The sequence below is a fragment of the Carassius auratus genome, chromosome 15, assembly GCF_003368295.1.
Source record: "Carassius auratus strain Wakin chromosome 15, ASM336829v1, whole genome shotgun sequence".
Lineage (NCBI taxonomy): Eukaryota > Metazoa > Chordata > Actinopteri > Cypriniformes > Cyprinidae > Carassius > Carassius auratus.
The window spans coordinates 3842712-3863701 of NC_039257.1; the positions used below are offsets into that span (position 1 = coordinate 3842712).

The 20990-nt window shown below is 36.5% G+C and overlaps 1 protein-coding gene across 12 annotated transcripts in view; it reads left to right on the forward strand.

Moving 5' to 3' along the window:
* The window catches only part of LOC113114781 (neurobeachin), a 246747-nt gene that overhangs the window by 101343 nt on the left and 124414 nt on the right, over positions 1-20990 (forward strand). For 6 of the 12 annotated variants that reach the window (XM_026281781.1, XM_026281784.1, XM_026281783.1 and 3 more), the window contains exons 21-31: positions 1484-1676; positions 2447-3403; positions 5193-5410; positions 5711-5864; positions 6080-6088; positions 7141-7321; positions 7816-7940; positions 8391-8498; positions 10419-10587; positions 11695-12136; positions 19318-19472. In XM_026281781.1, the coding sequence (XP_026137566.1) occupies positions 1484-1676; positions 2447-3403; positions 5193-5410; positions 5711-5864; positions 6080-6088; positions 7141-7321; positions 7816-7940; positions 8391-8498; positions 10419-10587; positions 11695-12136; positions 19318-19472 (2711 nt within the window). The remainder of the gene's footprint in view (positions 1-1483; positions 1677-2446; positions 3404-5192; positions 5411-5710; positions 5865-6079; positions 6089-7140; positions 7322-7815; positions 7941-8390; positions 8499-10418; positions 10588-11694; positions 12137-19317; positions 19473-20990) is intronic. The other 6 variants (XM_026281788.1, XM_026281793.1, XM_026281792.1 and 3 more) reach the window with 2 other exon arrangements.

Consider the following 20990-nt stretch of genomic DNA (forward strand, 5'->3'; position numbering starts at 1 on the left):
CTGTCCTATGGCTGCTGGTTTTCCTTTTCTTCTCTCCAAAAGCCATATGCAACATGCTCCTCTGTGCCGTCACAAGACTGGCAGTTAATCAGCCGCCCAGTGTGTGCTGAAATCTCAATTGGCTGTTATTATTACGTTTCATCATCTCCGTCATTAAGTTCTACACTGAGCCACTCAGAACTGAAGGGAAGAAGCTTTTTAAACTAGATGAAGTCATTATGTTTCCAAAGTGCTTTTCTGAAAGATCTGTAAACAGTAGATGGTGACTAGACCAGACATTTATCTTCTCTATTAATGGAATAGGTCATCTGAAATAAAAATGGTGTCATCATTTACTCATCCTTGTGTCGTTCCAAGGCTTTTTTCTTCTGTGAAATGCTAAAGAAATGATTATGAAGACTGCGCTGCACACTGTTCTCCATATGCAATTACAGTGAATAAGGAACGAGGGTTTCAAGCTTCAAAAATGTTGCAGAAGCATCATAAAAGTGTTTCACACAACTCCTTCTGAAGCCATACAATATATTTGTGAGGAAAATCTCCAAGTTGTTTTTCCACTTTTCCAATCTTCGCTTTCGTTTAGTTAATTCTGTGAAAGATCATTGAGTCAAGAATTATAATTAGTCAAATTCTTGAACAAATCTAAAGCATTTTAAGCTTAAATAGACTGTAGGAACCATTGGTGCCAGTTACTATGATCTGCTTATGATGCTTTTAGGAAATGCAGCCCAGATCAGTTTTGTGAACTAGTTCAGTCATAACTCAATGAGAACTAGTGCAGATGTCAAGCTTTACTGTAGATAACAAATTCTGTTTTGATTTATTCCTCACACAGATCGATTGTGCGACTTTGAAAGACTTTGAATATAATGCAGAATTAGTTTGGCCCACTTTTATTGGAGTCCTTTTTGTAAAGTCCCTTGAAAGCCTTGAAGTCCCCATTCATTTCCATTGTAAAGCGACAAATTCAATTCATCAAAAATGTTCCTTTTGTGTTCCACTGAATAAGGAAAGTTGGGTGAGTAAAATATGACGATTTTCATTTCAGGGTGAACCAATCCTGTAACGATGGTTTACAAGCCGTAGCTAGCCGGTAGGGATGGGTTCGAAATTAAATCATCCTTACCGCAATCTTATAACCCAGAGTGTTTCAGCAAAAGGAACAAGCTTAATTCATTCTGCCTCAGTCAAAGGTCCATTTATTATGCCACAATGCACCGAGAAAAAAAAAATGACAGTGAATAACACAAAGTGCTTCAGGTGTTATTCAAATAGCTGCCAGTCATTCTTAGCATTACCTCGCAGATCTGAAGTTTAATGGAGGTTGGGGCTGAAATTGCTTTGTGTTACTTGTCGGTTCGTGAATTAGGTTCTAACATTGAATGTCGTTTGAGGATGTCGAAAAAGATGTTTGCGGAGGAGAGGGAGGATTTAACACGAGTGACTGCCGCGAGCTTAATCCATCTCATTTTCTGCGTGACAGGTGTCTGCTGCAGTGTTCCGTTTGGCAGGATTGGATGTTCTCTCTCGGCTACATTAACCCTAAGAACTCAGAGGAGCAGAAGATCACCGAGATGGTTTACAACATCTTCCGGATTCTTCTCTACCATGCCATCAAGCACGAGTGGGGCGGCTGGCGTGTGTGGGTGGACACACTTTCCATAGCCCACTCCAAAGTAAATAAACAGTTTTCATCAGCTGTACAACAGTATAGTGGTACAACTTGGGAGATTTTCCATTGGTCAGTATTGATATGGATATCTAGAAAGCAGGGATGGCCGATATAATCCAGATGAACAGTGGGTTCCAAAAGTGTGAGAATTTCATTTAGAATACAATACAAGTGTTAATGTAAGGAACTAGAAATTAAATGAACGGAAAATTATATTTAAATTAATATATATATATATATATATATATATATATATATATATATATAGTGTTCCTGTAGCTCAAGTGGTAGAGCATTGCTTGTCAAGCGCAAGGTTGGAGGTTCAATTCCCCGGGAACACATGATAGGCAAAAATTGATAGCCTGAATGCACTGTAAGTCACTTTTTATATATCTTTACATTTAAAAAAAGCAACATTAGTCAAGGCAGATTTATAGATGGATGGATGGATACATTTGTTTTGTGTCATCATAACCAGATATGTAGATGGGATAGATAGATAGATAGATAGATAGATAGATAGATAGATAGATAGATAGATAGATAGATAGATAGATAGATAGATGGATGGATGGATGGATGGATGGATGGATGGATGGATGGATGGATGGATGGATGGATGGATATAGATGGATGGATGGATGGATGGATGGATATAGATAGATAGATAGATAGATAGATAGATAGATAGATAGATAGATAGATAGATAGATAGATAGATAGATAAGTTTGTATTTCAGAAGTCTAAATTTGTCACAACTCTTTGTTTGGCAGGTGACATATGAAGCTCACAAGGAATATTTAGCTAAAATGTATGAGGAATACCAGCGACAGGAAGAGGAGAACATAAAGAAAGGGAAGAAGGGGCTTGTCAGCACCATTTCGGGGCTTTCTGCCCAGGCTTCGGCCATTAAAGGCACTCTGGAGCTGGACCCGGATTCCCAAACTCAGACTCCTGAGAGTGAAGCGGATGAACCAGAGACGACTGAATCGGGGCGGAACCTCTTGTCTGAAAATAAATGTTTGGATGAGGAGAACCCAGCACCAGGTGTCCATGCGGAAGTTCATGACCTGCTTGTAGATATCAAAGCTGAGAAAGTTGAGGCCACAGAGGTCAAGATGGACGACATGGACCTCCTGCCTGTCACTGAGAATGGAGGCTTGGTGGAAGTGGACTCTCTTCTGGATAACGTCTACTCAGCTGCAGTGGAGAAGCTAAACAGCAGCGTAAACAGCGTTCTGGTACCCAAAGCCACCATAGAAGACAAGAACTCAGGTCCTCTCATCACACTGGCTGACGAGAAAGATGCCATTCCCAGCAACAACACCTTTCTCTTTGGCACGATGGCGGTCAGCTCGGGAGAAAACCTCCTTCCTGAAATGGGACCTTCTGAACCTCTTCCGCTCTCAGGAGTGGAACCTCAGGTCCATACAAGCTCTAGTGCAGACCTTGGGCTTTTGGCTCTCATGGCGAAGAGCTCGAAAGAGCTGGACGCTAATCCAACAGCTTTGGAGGATGACAGCTTTAAGATGAGTGGTTTTAGTGTCTCTGAAGGGAAAAGCCTGTCTAAATGCCCAGGGCAGATAGAGACGGTGACAGTAGATCTGGAGCCAGGGGTTTCTGGGGTAAAGAGCACTGCAGATGTTACCAGCACCACATCAGACACGGAGAAATCAGATGATGGCAGAGATAAAGAGGTGAAGAAGATTCAGACTACTGCTACAACACAGGTAACTCTACTGTAGATGTTGGTAATTTTTACTAGTCTAGGGGTCAGTACATTTATTTATTTATTCATTTTTTGTACAGTCAAAATCAACATGTTAACTCATGCAATTAATGATTTCAGTTTAACAGAGTTAAAAATATTTAACTTAGTTAACAAAGGGGCGGAGATAGGATAGACCACCCTACTAACAACAGCTGCTTCTTGAAAAGAATTGCTTTTATTTATAAGTGGAACATCTTTACAACCACATCAAGCAGGACACTTTTCAGATGCACTCTCAGATGCACAGATGTGCTGCGCGTAGTGCCTGCTCTTCATTTGCATGCAAAAATATGGCGGCGTGCTCTGTTGCCTGAATCATGTCATATTAAAACTCAAATGAAACTACGAGCATGTGCGTCAGAGTCACATCACGTTCAGCAGAGGCAGCTCTTAAAGTAATAGCAGCCAAATAACCTAATGATCCTGCTGTGATGTCTCTTAATCAAAGAACAAAAGAAAAAAGAGAAAATCTGTAACTTTTGTAGCTTTAAGGATTCAACTATATTTAACTTAAAATGTAGTGCTTGATAACTTTATTCAATTTCTCTATATTTCCTACTTGCTCAGGTAAATATGACATTTATTATAATGGGTTTATGTGAAGATTGTTTTAAGTTCACTTCAAATAGAAGTTATTTTAAATAAAGTTTTTAAAAAACTTTAATGTTAGGCACGATTAATCTTGAATGATTTAAAAAATTGATTAGTTATAAAAAAAAAAAAATCAACAACAGGACTATATCTATTTATTTATTAAAGAAATTAATACATCTACTCGGCAAGGATGCATGAAATTGAACACAGTAAAGACATTGTTAATGTTCCAAAAGATTTCGATAATAATACATGATGTAATAATAAGTTCAGTAAAAATGAATTCTGTTCTTTTAAACTTGCTATTTATCCAAGCATCCTGAAAATGTGTATCAGTTTTCTGCAATATTGTTAAACTGCACAATTGTTTTCAACATTGATGATAACAAGAATGTTTCTTGAGCAACAAATCAGCATCTTAGAATGATTTTTGAAGGATCATGTGACACTGAAGACTGGAGTAATGGCTGCTGAAAATTCATCTTTTCTCCACAGGAATAAATTAAATTTTAAAGCATATTAAAAATAGAAAACATTTATTTTAAATTGAAATAATATTTCACAATATTACTTGTATTTTATTTTTTTATTTTTTTACATCCTTTAATGTAATGAATTTACCTTACATTTGTGCAGCTGTGCTGAAAACAGTTCAGCCTTTCAGTTAAAATATCTTAAATATATTGTTGACTCGTTGAAATGTATGCCATGGCTGTTTTAAGATGTCACTTTTTTATTTGACATCATTATATTGATATTGGTATTTTCTGTTGTTTGAATGACAGAATTTGTTTAAAATAACATTCACATTTAAGAGGGTTCATTCTTTTACGTTTTTATGCCTGCCAGACTTGCTTTTGAGGTTTTGTGATATATCGAAGACCCTAGAGGGAGATGCATTCTGCAGCTTGGCAAAACCAGCTTAAAACAAACAAACAAAAAAAACGTGCCTCAAGAAATGTCATACCTTGTGCTTACAGCTGGCTTTTTAAAGAAAATATAAATCTTTAAAGATGTTCCCAGCATGTTTTTTTTTTTGCAAGGACGAACACAATATTACCATGCCACTGCACATGCCATTTACACAACCGCCCCTTTACTACACCTCTCGAAATCTACCAATGCCATATACATTTTCACTTCTTTGCTTTCAGAGTTTGCACGGCCGTTCTGGTAGTCATCTGGATAGAGATCTGCGAGTAGACCTGGGTTTTAGAGGCATGCCGATGACAGAAGAGCAGCGTCGACAGTTCAGTCCTGGTCCCCGCACCACCATGTTCCGTATCCCAGAGTTCAAGTGGTCCCCAATGCACCAGCGTTTACTTACGGATCTGCTCTTTGCCCTAGAAGCAGACGTACATATTTGGAGAAGGTCAGTGTCTACAATTTACCCTGACTGCAGAGTAGATGTCATACTTCATCTGACTCAAACAAGGTCCTAGTGCAGTCTATTTTTCTAATACTGTTTTCTGGTGTTTTTTGTATAGTAGAAATTAGTTTTCTATGTGAAATGAACTGTAATTCTGTCAATAGGCAAATTGTTATTTTTTATTTTTTGTCAGATGTCAGAAACATTACGCTGTCTACTCTTATGTAGTGATAATCAACACAAATCTACTTTGTTAAATGTTCATCTCTGTTTTTGTCTTTCTCTTACTCTTGCCCCTCACAGTCATTCCACAAAATCCATCATGGACTTTGTCAACAGCAATGAGAACATAATCTTTGTACACAACACTATTCACCTGATCTCGCAGATGGCGGATAACATCATCATCGCGTGCGGAGGAATCCTCCCCCTGCTGTCGGCCGCCACCTCTCCCTCGGTGAGTGCGCCAGATGTTTGACAACACTTCCATCCAGTGGTCATCATAGATCACTGCAAGCCAAGCTCTTCAAATAGAAGCTAAAATGAAAATAACAGAATGCCTTAGGGATGATGCTGACACCTTATGTTATTTAATTTTACGTACATTATTTACTGAGTGTATTTTAATTACATTTTCTCTTTTACTTCATTTATCTTCTTGTTTATGCAAAGAATACCAAGGTTAGTACAAAGACATTAGTATATTTGGAATGTTCTGTTTGGAATGAATGTTCATTTCCATTTTCTCTCACTCACTTATGTCATATAGCCCTTATGAGTTTTAGATAAAATATACCTTTTTCTTTCTTCCTTTTTTTTAAATACAGGAAATTAATAGACTGACTATTAAAAGCTTAGTTCATGGTAGCTAAGGTCAAAGGTTGAGGTTTCTATTCTTTAATTGCTCATTTTTTTTTAATGCACTTACATCAAAAATAAAAAAATAAAAAATCTAGTTCTCACAGAGTTGGACTAATTGGATTTCATATACAATTTTCTTTATTCTCTGTATTGATTTTTTGTATTTTACACATTCTGTTAAAAAGTTTGGGGTCAGTAAGATTTTTATTTTATTTTTATTAATACTTTGTATATTATATTATATTATAAATTATATATATATATATATATATATATATATATATATATATATATATATATATATATATATATATATATATATATATATATATATATATATATATATATATATATATTGTTTGTTTTAACTCGCATTGCTTCGATCAGTAAATACATTCATATTTATAATGTTACAAAAGGATTTATATTTTAAAAAAATGCTGTTCTTTTTTATCTTTTTTTTCCAGTTTATTCTATTTCTATTATTGTACACAGAAATAAAATACACATATTTTCCAGAATTATTAATAAGAAGAAATGTTTCTTGAGCGCTGTGACAGAAGACTGGAGTATGGCTGTTGAAAATGTTACTTTGCCTTCATATTTTATATTATATTAAAATAGAAAACAGTTATATTAAATGGTAATAATGTGTCACAATAACACAATGCTGCATCCTAGAAAACACCTGCCAAAATGTTGCATGACCCATCTCATCCTGTTTCACAGGATTGTCACATTTGACCCAATACACCTCATTCTCAGCCTGAATCTTCCACTTTTGTACTAAAGATCATGACTGATCAGTGTTATAACTAAATGTCTTGACAGACTTGCTGTGTGTTCTTGATTATTGTGCGTGTCTGTGTCAGACTGAAATGGAGGGCATCGAGGCGACGCAGGGCATGTCGTCAGAGATGGCCTTGATCTTTCTCTCCCGGCTGATGTCCATGGTTGATGTGCTGGTCTTTGCGAGTTCACTCAACTTCAGCGAGATTGAAGCTGAGAAAAACATGTCCTCAGGTGGACTGATGCGACAGTGCCTCAGACTAGGTGTGTGTATACAGTATGTGTGACACATTTTACATTTTAAAAACACGTTTTCTTTATGCTGAGTGTCTTTAGACTCATCTAACCAACTATCTGACTTTCTTTTTCTGTCATTTTAAATATTTTTATCTTGTATTCTATACTCTTGTATAATAAAAAGGAAGTATTTTATTTTTTTCACTTGATTTTCTTTTAGAATGTATATTATGTTATTATAATATGCAAAAAAAGATTATATTATATTATAGTATAGTATAGTATGGTATAGTATAGTATAGTATAGTATAGTATAGTATAGTATGCATTTAAGCAATAAGATGCAAGCAGGGTTGTCACTATAATTTAAAAAGGCCATATATTGGGACACTATATTGATAAATTAGCACCCAAAATTAAATGATTCAGTTTTTTTACAGTTTATTTACAATTATTTTATGTAACTGTATGATTTTCCTCTATTTTATTTAGTGTTTCTTCTTTCTTTCTCTCGGTCTCAGTATGCTGTGTGGCTGTGAGGAACTGTTTGGAGTGTCGTCAGCGTCAGAGGGACAGAAGTCTGAAGTCCTCCTTGTTTTCCAGTAGGTCTCAGGAGGGCCTGCAAAGTGTTTCCACGGCCAGCAAGGTACCCACTTTTCTACACACTGTTACACTGCATTCAAGCACTAAACACAGTTTCTGTAATTCACTATGCACTTCACTATGCACAAGGTTTTCTTGTTGCAGGCGTTTTGTACAAAAGTGAAGTGATTTCTGTAATATAAATAATACTTGGAATTTATGTAATTTAATTAAATAGTTTTACTTTTACTTTACATTTTTTTTACACATGTATTGTGACATTTAATATGTATTCTACTCTGTGTTCAAGCCGTCTTTGTTAAAGAGGGAAAGTACAGTATGTGGTGTCTTGCCACATTCGTTTTTTTCCACACAATATAGCATTGTCACGTTCTGTGTGATTTGGTGCCGTGGGTATGGTGTGAATGTGTAAACGAGATCTGCAGTGTGACAACTGTTGAATTAAATTAAGGTGTTAAGTGTCTGTTTAAAATGTCTGCTTTTCTTGCCTTAGACCACCATAGAAAATTTTCCAAGTAATGTTTCTCCAATTAAGGACCCGGACCGACTTCTGCAAGACGTGGACATCAACCGTCTGCGAGCTGCTGTCTTTCGCGATGTTGTGAGTTAATGTCACACCCTCGTCAACAAGTGTGCATGCGTATCTACCCATGTTCAAAAACCATATAGAACTTATATTATGTAGTATTCATATAAGTCAAATATTTGGTAACACTTTAGAATAGGTAACACATATCAGTTGCTTATTAGCATGAATATTACTATATTATTAGCCATGTATTAGTGCTAATTAAGAACATAATGCCTTATTCTACTTGACCTTATTCTACATCCATAATCTTTCAAAATACCTAAACCTAACAACTACCTTACTAACTATTAATAAGCAGCAAATGAAGAATTTATTGAGAAAAATGTTGTAGTTAATAGTTAACAAGTGTTACCTATTCCAAAGTGTTACCAAATATGTATATATAATTAGTGCTGGGCAATGATTAATTGTGATTAATCGCATCCAAAATAAATGTTTTTGTTAAAGGGGGGGTGAAATGCTATTTCATGCATACTGAGTTTTTTACACTGTTAAAGAGTTGGATTCCCATGCTAAACATGGACAAAGTTAAAAAAAATTAAGTTGTATGTTTGAGGGAGTATTTTTGTTCCCAAAATACTCCTTCCAGTTTGTCACAAGTTTCAGAAAGTTTTTTTCGAGTATGGCTCTGTGTGGCGTTAGATGGAGCGGAATTTCCTTATATGGGTCCTGACGCACTTCTGCCGGAAGAGCGCTCTCCCGTATAGCACAGCACTGAGAGAACAAACAGGCATTCACTAATCAGAGCGAGAGCGTCGCGAAATGTCACAAAAGGAGTGTGTTTTTGGTTGCCAGGGCAAGACAACCCTGCACAGATTACCAAAAAAAAAAACAGCATTAAGGGACCAGTGGATGGAGTTTATTTTTACAGAGCATCAACGGAGTTGTGCAAGTGTTTTTGTTTGTTCCCTGCATTTCGAAGATGTTTGTTCACAAGGCCCAGTTTGACGACGGATTTGCGTATCGTTTATTTCTTAAGGATGATGCAATCCCAAGGAAAAAGGGTCACGATCGTGTGTTGGGACCGCAGGCGGTGAGTAAAACTGCTTCAAATATCTCTGCCTCCTTGTTAGTGCGTCCCCTCCCATGCCAGAGACCCGGGTTCGAGCCCCGCTTGGAGCGAGTCGTTGCTGCTGCTGCTTTCGTTCAGTTTCAGCCTCTGGATCTGGATCATAAATAAACGGCCGAATCTGACTGTAAGCCATGGTTTGTTTTGGATGATGGGTTTTCCCTCACGGTAATGTCACAGCTTCCACATGCTCTCAACGCAAAAGCCTATTCGCGCTCGTGATTCTTTAGCTCCGCCCAGACGTCACGCCTCCAGCCGGTCGTGTTTTTCCGGGAAAAATCGGTACAGACTATCTTTCTCTTATGAATGTAATAAAACTAAAGACTTTTTGGAGTTATGAAGGATGCAGTACTACTCTATATGTACTCAAGATTAACAGGATATTTAGTGAAAACGAGCATTTCACCTTCCCCCCCCTTTAATTTAATATATGTGTGTGTGCTGTGTACATATATTATGAATATTTAAAGACACACATACAGTATATTTTTGGAAATATTTACATGTATATATTTTATGTTCATATAATTTATATTACAAATCAATATATTTAATAAATCAACATAACATATTTTTGTTAAATGTATACATGCATGTGTGTGTATTTATATATGCATAATAAATATACACAGTACACACACACACACACAGATATTATGTACACAAAATGTTTATTTTATATACAAAATGTATTTCTTTTTAAATATTGAATATTCTTTCATTCATTTTTGTGTGCTTTTTTTTAATGTCACTCTGTAATTCTTTGAAGCGCACTAACAAAACAAAATCAGTTCGGAGTAGCATTGAAAAGTTTTAGTCTAACGTTGACTCTTCTTTGTATTTTGTGTTGTGCTCCACAGGATGACAGTAAGCAGGCCCAGTTCCTGGCTCTCGCTGTTGTCTATTTTATTTCGGTACTGATGGTGTCGAAGTACCGGGACATCCTGGAACCCCAGCGGGAGACGGTCAGGTCTATCAGCCAGTCAGGAAGAGGCATTCGGCATGAGATAAATTCCCCCACCAGCACAGGTGTTGTAGTGGCTAATGTTATATTTGGTAGTGCAACTTAATGCCACTTACTGACATATATGTACAATAAGCTAAAACACTTAGTTTGCATTACAAATGTCTTCTAATGCCATTAACCAGGTAGTTTTTCTCTCTCATACTAGATACAGATTATATCAGAAAAAATGTAGGTCTCGACAGGGTCCGTCTCAAGCTGGTGTCAAACACATTTCTTTTCACCACCTCCCACATCTATTATTCATAAGCTCCACGAATTATCCCGCATGAAATTAAACATGCATCCCTCACAGAATTCTTAAAGGAAATCACTGCTGGCTTCGTCTGTAAAACGGTCACAAAATTGGACGGATGTCCAGTAGTTTGAAGGATGCATCAAAGAACTAATTGAAATGTAAGATGTGTTTGTTTCCGACTGGTTTTTGTTTGGAAAGTATAGTGAAAAGAATAGAGAGTGAGAAAGAGAAGAAAGAGTATAAAGAATGAAGAACGAGCATGCAGAGGCAGGGGCAGCGCTGCTATTTCCAGCCCCATCTGTCAGTGCCCATTAGGAAAGCAATCCACCAGAGGAGAATGGGATCATAGAGGCGCTATGCTGCGTCGCCCTCATAAATTTCAGGGAAGAAAGGCTATGGATGGGAATTTTTCCAAACAGCATGTAGCAGGCCATTGTCTGCACCCAAATCAGCATTCAGATGTACTTTATAGCTGAATCGGGCCCCGCTGACCTTGCTAAAGGCTGTTGATGAAAATTACTGAGAAATGCCCAACATCTGGAGAACAAGTGGATAAAGACAAGCAATAGATACAGAGTGACAGAGTGGTCTTGTCTGCAAGGGCTTGAGTTTATTATATTGGATGAAAGTGGATGCATGTTAAGTGTTTTTGAAGGACTGAAATGCTGTCAATATGCTCAGACTGTATGCTATTCTTCTGAACTTACTGTATAGTATTTATCAAAGAAACTGGCGAAAACTCTACTTGGCTGTTTTCAACAGTAATAGTAATAAATGTTTTTTTGAACAGCAAAACAGATGGATTTCTGAAGGACCACGTGGCTGGAGTAATGATGCTAAAAATAAATTCTACACTGTGATATCTGTCCCTCAGAGCACCCATCGGCCCTCTCTGACAGTCGCAGGGATGCTGTTAGTGTGCTGGAGGATTCCCGTCAGGGGTCTTCCCTCCCTCACTCCGACTCAGGACTGGGTGACGACCAGGTGTCCAGTGTGATGAACGGAGCCGACCTGGACCATGCCATGGGGGGTCCGAACGGCATGAGTGGGCTGTTCTGCACACTGTCCTCAGAGGCCAGGTCACAGGAGAGCTTGACTGAGCCTTCGACTGTGGATCACCTCAAACCCGCCTTGTCCATCTCCAGCATCAGCCAGGCCAACAAAGGCATCAATGTCAAGGAAATCCTGAAGAGCCTGGTGGCAGCCCCTGTGGAGACCACAGAGAGCGGGCCAGACACCCTGCCGTACCCTGACCATCAGGCCATGAAGAGGGAAGCCCAAGCCATGTTACCCATGCAGTTCCATTCCTTTGACAGGTACTGTCTTCTCATTGTCACATTGCAGACTGGTGTGGGTTTAGTACAAGTTCAGTGGATGGAATTTGTGCATAATGTTGAAAATTAGTTCTTACTTGTTTCTCTTTTGCTTTAAATAATGCAAAGATCTTCTGTGGGTGACAGTGAAGTGCTTGTAAGTGAGCTTTAACATGCTCACTGATGCAACCAGTTTTACAACAAACATGCTAAAAATGAACGTAAAAATTATTTAAACAGCTTAAATAATACATAGGTATAATCAGAATAATTCATGTACAGTAAGTGCTTTTAATAAAATTATAAGCTTCACATTTCTGCTTTTAAATCCTCAAAAAAAGGTCTCCATTTACAGCCATTGAAAGTACCTCACCATCTTAAATTATTAATTTATTATTTATTATAATAAACCTACAAAATATCCTACAAAAGCTGTCGATTGAGCTTTACTTGTGTTGAACCAGGAATATTCTTTTTAAGGTCCACCCAGATTTGAAGATTCTGTCATTATTTACTCACGTCATGTTGCTTGAAACCTTGTGTGACTTTATTTCGTCTGAAAACCACAAAATAAGAGATTTTGAAAATGTTGGTAACCAAACCATTCAGTTTCCCATGGACTTCCATTGTATGGAAAGAAAAAGTGTTTGGTTATGAACATTCTTCAAAATATTTTCTTTTGTGTTCCACTGAAGAACTGAAGGCAAACAGGTTTGGAACAACATGAGTAAATAATGACAGAATTTTGCTGTAAGCGAAGTGTAATGATTTGATCCTCCACTAGGTGTCAGCAGTATACATCAGCATGGGTGCCAGTGTGAAATCAAGTGGCTTTATCTTGATTGAATGTTTCTTGTCACCAATAGCACTACAGTAGCCCATTTACTGCAGATGTATACGTGCAAAGCCCTTAAAAGTACAGTGACCTTTTCTGTGTGCTTGCGATCCCTTCCGTGCCTCTGAACACTACACAATACATTACAGTCAGACCATGATGAATTCTTGGATTAGTCTTTTCCCTGAGGAATGGCCATAATGATTTTCTTGGTCATAAGCAAGCTATAACTCACTTTAAATTCCCCATACTTTCTATCAGGAAGAATTGCTGTGTTTGAAAATGTCTCAGAGATGTGTTTGAGCGTTCCGTGGCGTGTTTACATTCCAAGGCCAGATAAAATCTCAGCGTGATTTGTCTCTGCTCATAACACGTCTTCAGTTGCGCTGCAAAGCTGTTGCTGTTCATGGCTGGCCAAAATCAACATATGTAAACAGAAATTGTGTAAATGGAAATTTTTTGATAATAACCTGCTCACTTTGGCTCGAAATTATCTCCAGCTGGATGGGAGGAGGGTTTCGCCGCTTAATAAGTCTCTGTCTTGAATTCTTGGATAGCATGCTTGATGATTTGTTCATAATGGTCTCACAGACTTTTGCAATTATATATTTGTGTGTGTGTGTGTGTGTGTGTGTGTGCTTGTGTGTAATAGGCACATAAATGTAGATATATTTTTAGAATTATTATAAATTATTATAATAAATTAAATTTTATAATAATATATTTCTATATATCTATAGTATATATAGAATATATTATCATAAGAAATGTATGTTTTTAAATATATAGAATTCATATAAAATTACAATTGTATATATAATTAATTATACACATTTTTTTTTTTTTGTGTCCCATGAATAAAAAAAAATAAAAAAACAAAAACTAATGTTATATTTTCATTAAAGTGCTTCTCTTTGGTTTAAATTGACTAAAGCAAGTTCTTCATGGTGATGGCCCCATCTGCAAATACAGCTTCCTGGTTATTCAAAACTAATTGAAAAAAATGGATAGTCCCAGAAAGACTGATGGGCGAGTCGTCCTGATCTCTCCTGTGTTTGAGCGTCAAAGTCCACAATCAAGAGAAGACTTGACCAGAGCAAATACAGAGGGTTCACCACAAGGTGCAAACAAGGTCAGATTAGACTTTGCAAAAAAACATCTAAAAAAAGCCAGACCACTTCTGGAAAAGTGTTTCAGGCAGCTTTGGACAGCTGAGGTTAAGATCAACCTGAACCAGAATGAGAGGAAGAAAAAAACTATGGAGAAGGCTTGGAACTGCTCTTGATCCAAAGCATACAACATCATCTGTGAAACACTGTGGAGCAGTGTGATGGCCATTGCTTTCAGTGGCTCTGGGTTACTGGTGTTTAGTGACAGAAGTGTACAGGGATATACTGTCTGCCCAGATTCAGTCAAATGCAGCAAAGTTGATTGGACAGTGCTTTATAGTACAATGGACAATGACTAAAACATACATCAACAGCAACCCAGGAGGGTTTTTGTAGGTAAAAAAAGGAATATTCTGAATCCATTATTCCTGTGACTCAATATCTAATCAATATTTGAGTTCTTGTAAGACTAGGCCCAAATAATGTGCTTCTTCCTGCTTAGATATTGAGTCGCAGGAACAATGGATCCGTAGTAATGCATGAAACCGCCACAGATGAGGTGGGCCTGCTGACTAGTAAAGGTGGTGTGTGTGTGTGGATGTGTTTGTGAGTGTTAGGAAGGGTCTCCAGGGCGTTGATGACAGATTAAACAGAAGCGCCCCTAGCTCCCCTCCTGTCGTCCTCACCCCTCAGCACCCTAATAGAGGCTGGCAGGCAGAAATGAGTTGCCATGGCAGAGTGTATTATTTTTGAAATGCTTTCACACAGGCCGTCCACAGACGCCGGGCCGTACCACTCACTCCCGCATGCTTTAATGTCATCTGCCGGCCTTGAAATTGCTGTGTCTAATTGTTTGCCACCTGCCACCAAATGAGCTGCCAGACGTGGACAGGCTTCTTGGATTGTCTGTCAGAAGCTCAATAGATTGGGAGAGACAACATCAAAAAAAAAAAGCCTCAAACACAGGAGAGATTAGGACGACTCGCCCATCGGTCTTTCTGGGACTTTCCAAAGGTGAATTTTTTCAATTAGTTTTGAATAACCAGGAAGCTGTATTTGCAGATGGGGCCGTCACCATGAAGAACTTGCTTTAGTCAATTTAAACCAAAGAGAAGCACTTTAATTCAGTAGCATCAGTACTTTTCAGTGCTAGTGGATGGTATGCTAGTAAACCGAGTGATACAACAAAAGTTTGCCATTATATGAGCCCAACACATGTTATTTATTGTTATTATTAATGTTCATTTATGTGCTAAGACTGTTTTTAATCCTAATAGCCATTTCAAATAAAACATAAACTATTTGCATTATTCATAGTCTACCCAAGATTAATCAGTGCTTTATTCAAATTAAATTAATTAAAAAAATTCCTATTAATAAAATATGCACGGGATAATTCATACATCATTCACAAACTCCTGACCAATGAATAATTCATGAGGAGTATTCTATCATATTCATATTTTATTAGAAGCTTGTATATCAGTCTAATACTTGTCAAATACCTGCAAGAAGCCGACATGTTATGAGCAATAAATACTGTAGAAAAGCATTGCGTTGCAAATCTTTTTGCTCGGAAGTGTTGCAAACTGAGGTTTAGGATTAATATTTGACTCATAATTTTGTTGACTCTACAGTAACATTGCAATGTCCATGTTACACACATTACTGATATGTTTATTTAATATTAATTCGATTACAAATATTTTTTAGTAGTAATTATTCATATGAAGTGCTTTTGAATGTTGTTTCCACAAAGCAATTAAAATACATCAGGGACTGTTTACTATTTATTTATTGATGTAATTCCACACTGTTTTGTCTGCTGTGGTTCACAAATGGAGTTATTTTTACAGCATGTCCTGGCTGCTATTTTCCATGAATAAACATATATTTTACTGAGCATCAAGCTTCACAAATGCCACAAATCCCATAAAAGCAGTCCATACAACTTGTTAGCTGTGTGTACTGTTATACTGCTCTGTTCTTCAGTGTAAAGTGCACTAAGATATAATTGAGATGTATTGTATACATTATCTGAATGCTGAATAAATAAGTTTTCATTGATGTATGGTTGTTAGGATCGGACAATATTTGGCCGAGATACAACTATTTGAAAATCTGGAATCCTAGGGTGCAAAAAAAATCTAGAAATAATGAAAAAAATTGCCTTTAAAGTCGTCCATATGAATTCTTAGCAATGCATAATACTAATCAAATATTATGTTTTGATATATTTACAGTAGGACATTTACAAAATATCTTCATGGAACATGATCTTTACTTAATATCCTAATGATTTTTGGCATAAAAGAAAAACTGATTGTTTTTTTTTTGCCTATTGCTACAAATATACCCCAGTGAATTAAGACTGGTTTTGTGGTCTAGGGTCACATACTGTATGTATTCTAATACCATTACTCTTACACTTCCAAATCCAAAAGTTTGGGGGTCAGTAAGGTTATTTATTTATTTGCTTGTTTGTTTATTAGTTATTTATTTATTTATTTATATTTATTGGTTTTATTAGATTATTATTTTGTTTTATAATAGTATAATAGACAAAACAAATAACAGACAAAAGCGCAGAAAAAAAAAAACATTTATAATGTTACAGCAGATTTAAATTTCAAATGAATGCTGTTGTTTTAAGCTTTCTAATTATCATTGAATCCTGATTAAAATGTCTCAAACATTTTCCACAAAAATATCAAGCACATTTTCAACTTTGATGCCAAATCAGCATATTAGAACGATTTCTGAAGGATCATGTGACACTGAAAACTGAGGTTTTGCTGTCACAGGAATAAAAAAAATAAGTAAAAATACAAATATTAAAATACATTTATTTTTCAAATTTTTTACTAGAATAACTCCTCATAGCAAATAAAGGCACACATGTATAATATTCGGGGTCTGTTATTCTCTGTTTGTAGTGCTCAAGGGGAAGCACGTGTCACAGAATGTTTTTGCTTCCTGTCACGGCAGCGTGTTAAAGAGAGCGTGCCGTGGGGAAGAGTGGCAGTCTCCAGACAAGTGTTCTAATGGCTCCATCCTCTCTCTGTACAGTGTCTGAGGTCACATCGTGCGGCATCAGGAGGCTTAGCAGGCGACATTAGAACCAGCCCTGCGCTACATCACACAAAACATGCAGATCTCTGTATCAGCCAACATCTCGAACCACATCAAGTCGTGATAAAGAACCCAGACCAATATAAACCCCAACAAAATATCATCCATCCTCCACTTGACTCTGTCATGTGTATAATATCAAACTAATCCTCTCCCGCTCTTTTGCTATCAGGCTAAGGTGGTTTTCCGTGAATCTGCGAAGCTCCAGAATGTCTGTGAAGACACGCAGGAGATTATCGGCAAGGTCAAGAGTTTAATACAAACTCGTGATCCTGTTCCTCTCCAGCCCTTTTTTTTTTAGCTTGTTAGACTGTTGCCTCTGGAAACCATGTGATTTCTTTCTACATCTATAAATAACCTGGACAATAAAAGCTAAGGACAGTTTCTTGAAGGCATGATTAAGTTGATTAGTATATTTAGGCCATTTCTAATGGTTTAATTTGTTTACTAGCTATATTTAGAGACTGTTTCTTTAATAAGCTTTCCAGAGACTGCAGCTGGCCAGTGTTGAGAGGGTCGAAGGAGGATGACAAGATGATTGCTGGTTTTGTGACTGTGACCTGTTTTCTCCAGCAACAGGAGGCTTTTTTGGAAGTACTTCCTGTACATTTATTTTAAAATGAATATACTTATGTTTAAGTATTTCTATAAATGATGTTCTACACTTTCAGACATTTGATCTTGTCTTGTTCAAGCACTTAAATTCATTTTACCGTGATTATAACGGTTAAAAAACAGAACAAGATGGAAATAAACCGCCACTAAGGATGTTTTTAGATGAGGGTGTTGTCTTTTAATTTTGGTTATTGATATTTTCTTTTTGTTTTTATCCTACCCTTTTTTTATCTCCACTTCATAAAAAAAAATCTCCCTTTTTTAAACTTTAGCTAATTTAATCGAATGTTTTGCAGTGCTGCAAACCATTTAATACCACAAAACTTTATAGAATTGATTAGATTCATTGCCATTTTTCCACAGAATTGTCACTTGCCTCGCAAGTTTATATAAATTAAAAAATAAAGTGGAAAAAAAGATGGATGGATAGATAGATAGATAGATAGATAGATAGATAGATAGATAGATAGATAGATAGATAGATAGATAGATAGTTTGTTTGTTTATTTGTTTTTGTTTGATTGATTGATTGATTGATTGATTTACTGAGATTATTTAAAATTGGCATTTGTTAATTCATGTTTGATTTATGGTTGACGAAAGTGAACTAATATGATATAACAACATTTATTTCATTATTTAGTCAAATGTATTAATACAGTATATCCTAATTATGCATTTTATTTACTAGAGTACAAAAACCATTTAAAATTGGCTTCTGTTAATTTGTTACACAGTGATTAAAGCTAAGTAATTTTTAAGTAAATCAATAAATAATATATACTTTTTTTATTTAATATATTTTGAATTTTTGTATTTATTATTAATATTTAATCCAATGTAGTGAGATATAATGGGGCCATGAAAATGTACTGCATAGGATGAATTAAACACAAGATTTTCTGAGGTGAAAACCTCGTATTTGAACTGCTATATCAACACCAAATTTCCGCAGCGCACCTGGAAAGTATCTCCTGATGAATTTCGCTCCGAGTTTGACATCACGTTGAGGACAAACAGCAGAAAAGAGAAACATACCCAAAACCCAGCAGTCACTGCTTTTGATTTTACTGTTTGTTTGTCCTGAGCTCTCAGTCTGAACAGTCACAAGGCAAGCTCGGGCCGGCAGGAGAGCAGGATGTTTACTTTGCCTGCTGGTCTTTCCCTTGCCACTGCGACCGTTCAATCCATCCACTTTCATCCAGCCTTACTGGACCGTGGAAAACAGCCGTCCGTCTCTCTGCAGCTTAATCAACTGATTTCACAAGCAATCATCTGTATTTATTGTTTAATTTTGCTTTGTTTCTTTCTGCTTATGCGGAATCTGGAAGCTTTTGTGGTTCACTTGCCGTCCCTTCCGGGTAGTCCTGGGTAAAATCCTAGCTCTTTGGTCATGTGTTTACACAGCCGCCCTGCCAGGTTACAAGAACAGTTCGCCAGCTGCATCAAATCTAAGGTACATTTAGTTAAAGACTGTGAACTCTCTCTCACAGGAGTGTGGTGGTACAGGCCAAGAAGCCTCTCTCGGGCCTGACAGTGAACACGGTGGGCAGCTCTGGCTCCAGCAGCACCCTGACCTCTGCTAGCACCCCCAACATCTTCGCTGCCGCTTCATCCGCTACGCCCAAGAGTATGATAAACACTACAGGTAATCATTACTCTGACTTATCATGCCTCGATACAACCTTACCTAACCCCTTTTGGAATGTTGTTAATTATGGTAACTTTATGAGGACAGACTTTCTCCCTCTAAGTAGATATAATGGTCACAACCACTCTCTGTGTCGTTAATGAGACGTTAATTTGAATGTGCTAGTGCTTAAGTGAATTTCCACTGAAATGCACGCTCTGCTATTCCTAGAATAATTAAAGAAGTCATTCCTAAAATTATTCAAACTCAGGAAATTAGATTTGGTGGCATCGAGCGGTTTGTCCACTAGAGGGCCCCCCTCACTATGTGTTTGCTTTTTCAAACTACATGTGAAAATAGGGTCTTTGTGAAATTTCAAGGTTGTTAGGCGACTATAAGGAAGTTACATTTCATGCATCCCCGACAGGGTAAACACTATGAACACTATGGATTTTGCTCTTGAGACTGGAGCTGTTATGCAGGCTTATACCTTATTGTGTGTGTGTGTTTATTGCAATAGGCAGGACATTCAGGCCTGGAAATATAATATTTGATTATGTGGGATTCACTGAAAATATCTGGAATAGTAACACTCCCTCCCCATTTGTTTATTTCATTATTTTCAGTGTATTGGGAATTGAAAGCCAATTTTTGGTACTTCAGCTTAAAGAAACCTGCTTATACTGTATAACTTTTCTTGTGATATTATATATAGGATTTAATATGGTTCAATAAGGACACCCAATGTAAAATGGGACTATTGCTTCCCTATGTTTGTCGCTATGTACTACAAAATTAATTGTATGCATTGTATTGCATGCAATGACAAAAACCATTTTATTGTAAAAAGGATGCAATATGTATATTTCAGTATTGCAAATTTATATAGGAAACAAATTTTTATATTTTTTTTGCAAATGCAAAAATAATAATATACCTTTATATAATACCTTACATTCATTTAATAAAAAAAACTGTAAAATTGGGAAATGATATTACAATTCAAAATAATGTTTTTCTATTTTATTATATTTTAAAATATAATTTATTCCTGTGATGGAAACTGAATTTCCAGCATCATTACTCCAGTCTTCAGTGCCACATGATCCTTCAGACATAATTGCAATAGGTTGATTTGGTGCTTAAAAACCATATTATTCATATTAATATTTATTTTATAATTATTGTTTACTGTTATTCTCAATGTTGAAAACTAATGTTGTTTATTATTTTTGTGGAAAAATCTTTTTTCAAGATTCTTTGATGAATAGGTTTACCATTTATTTGAAATAGGAGTCTTTTGTAACATTTTAAACACCTGCATTTTCATTTTTGACCAGTTTAATGTGTCCTTGCCTAAAGGTACTAATTTCTTTCAAAAAAAGAAAAAAAAAAACAGACTGACACCACAATACAGTATATTTTTAGAACAGAAAAATGGATCACATTTTCCTTAAGAGAGGCTTTTAGTTCCTTTTGTCCATCATAAACCTGATTTAGATCTGTTTAGAATGCACAAGGGACGTTGATTTGGAT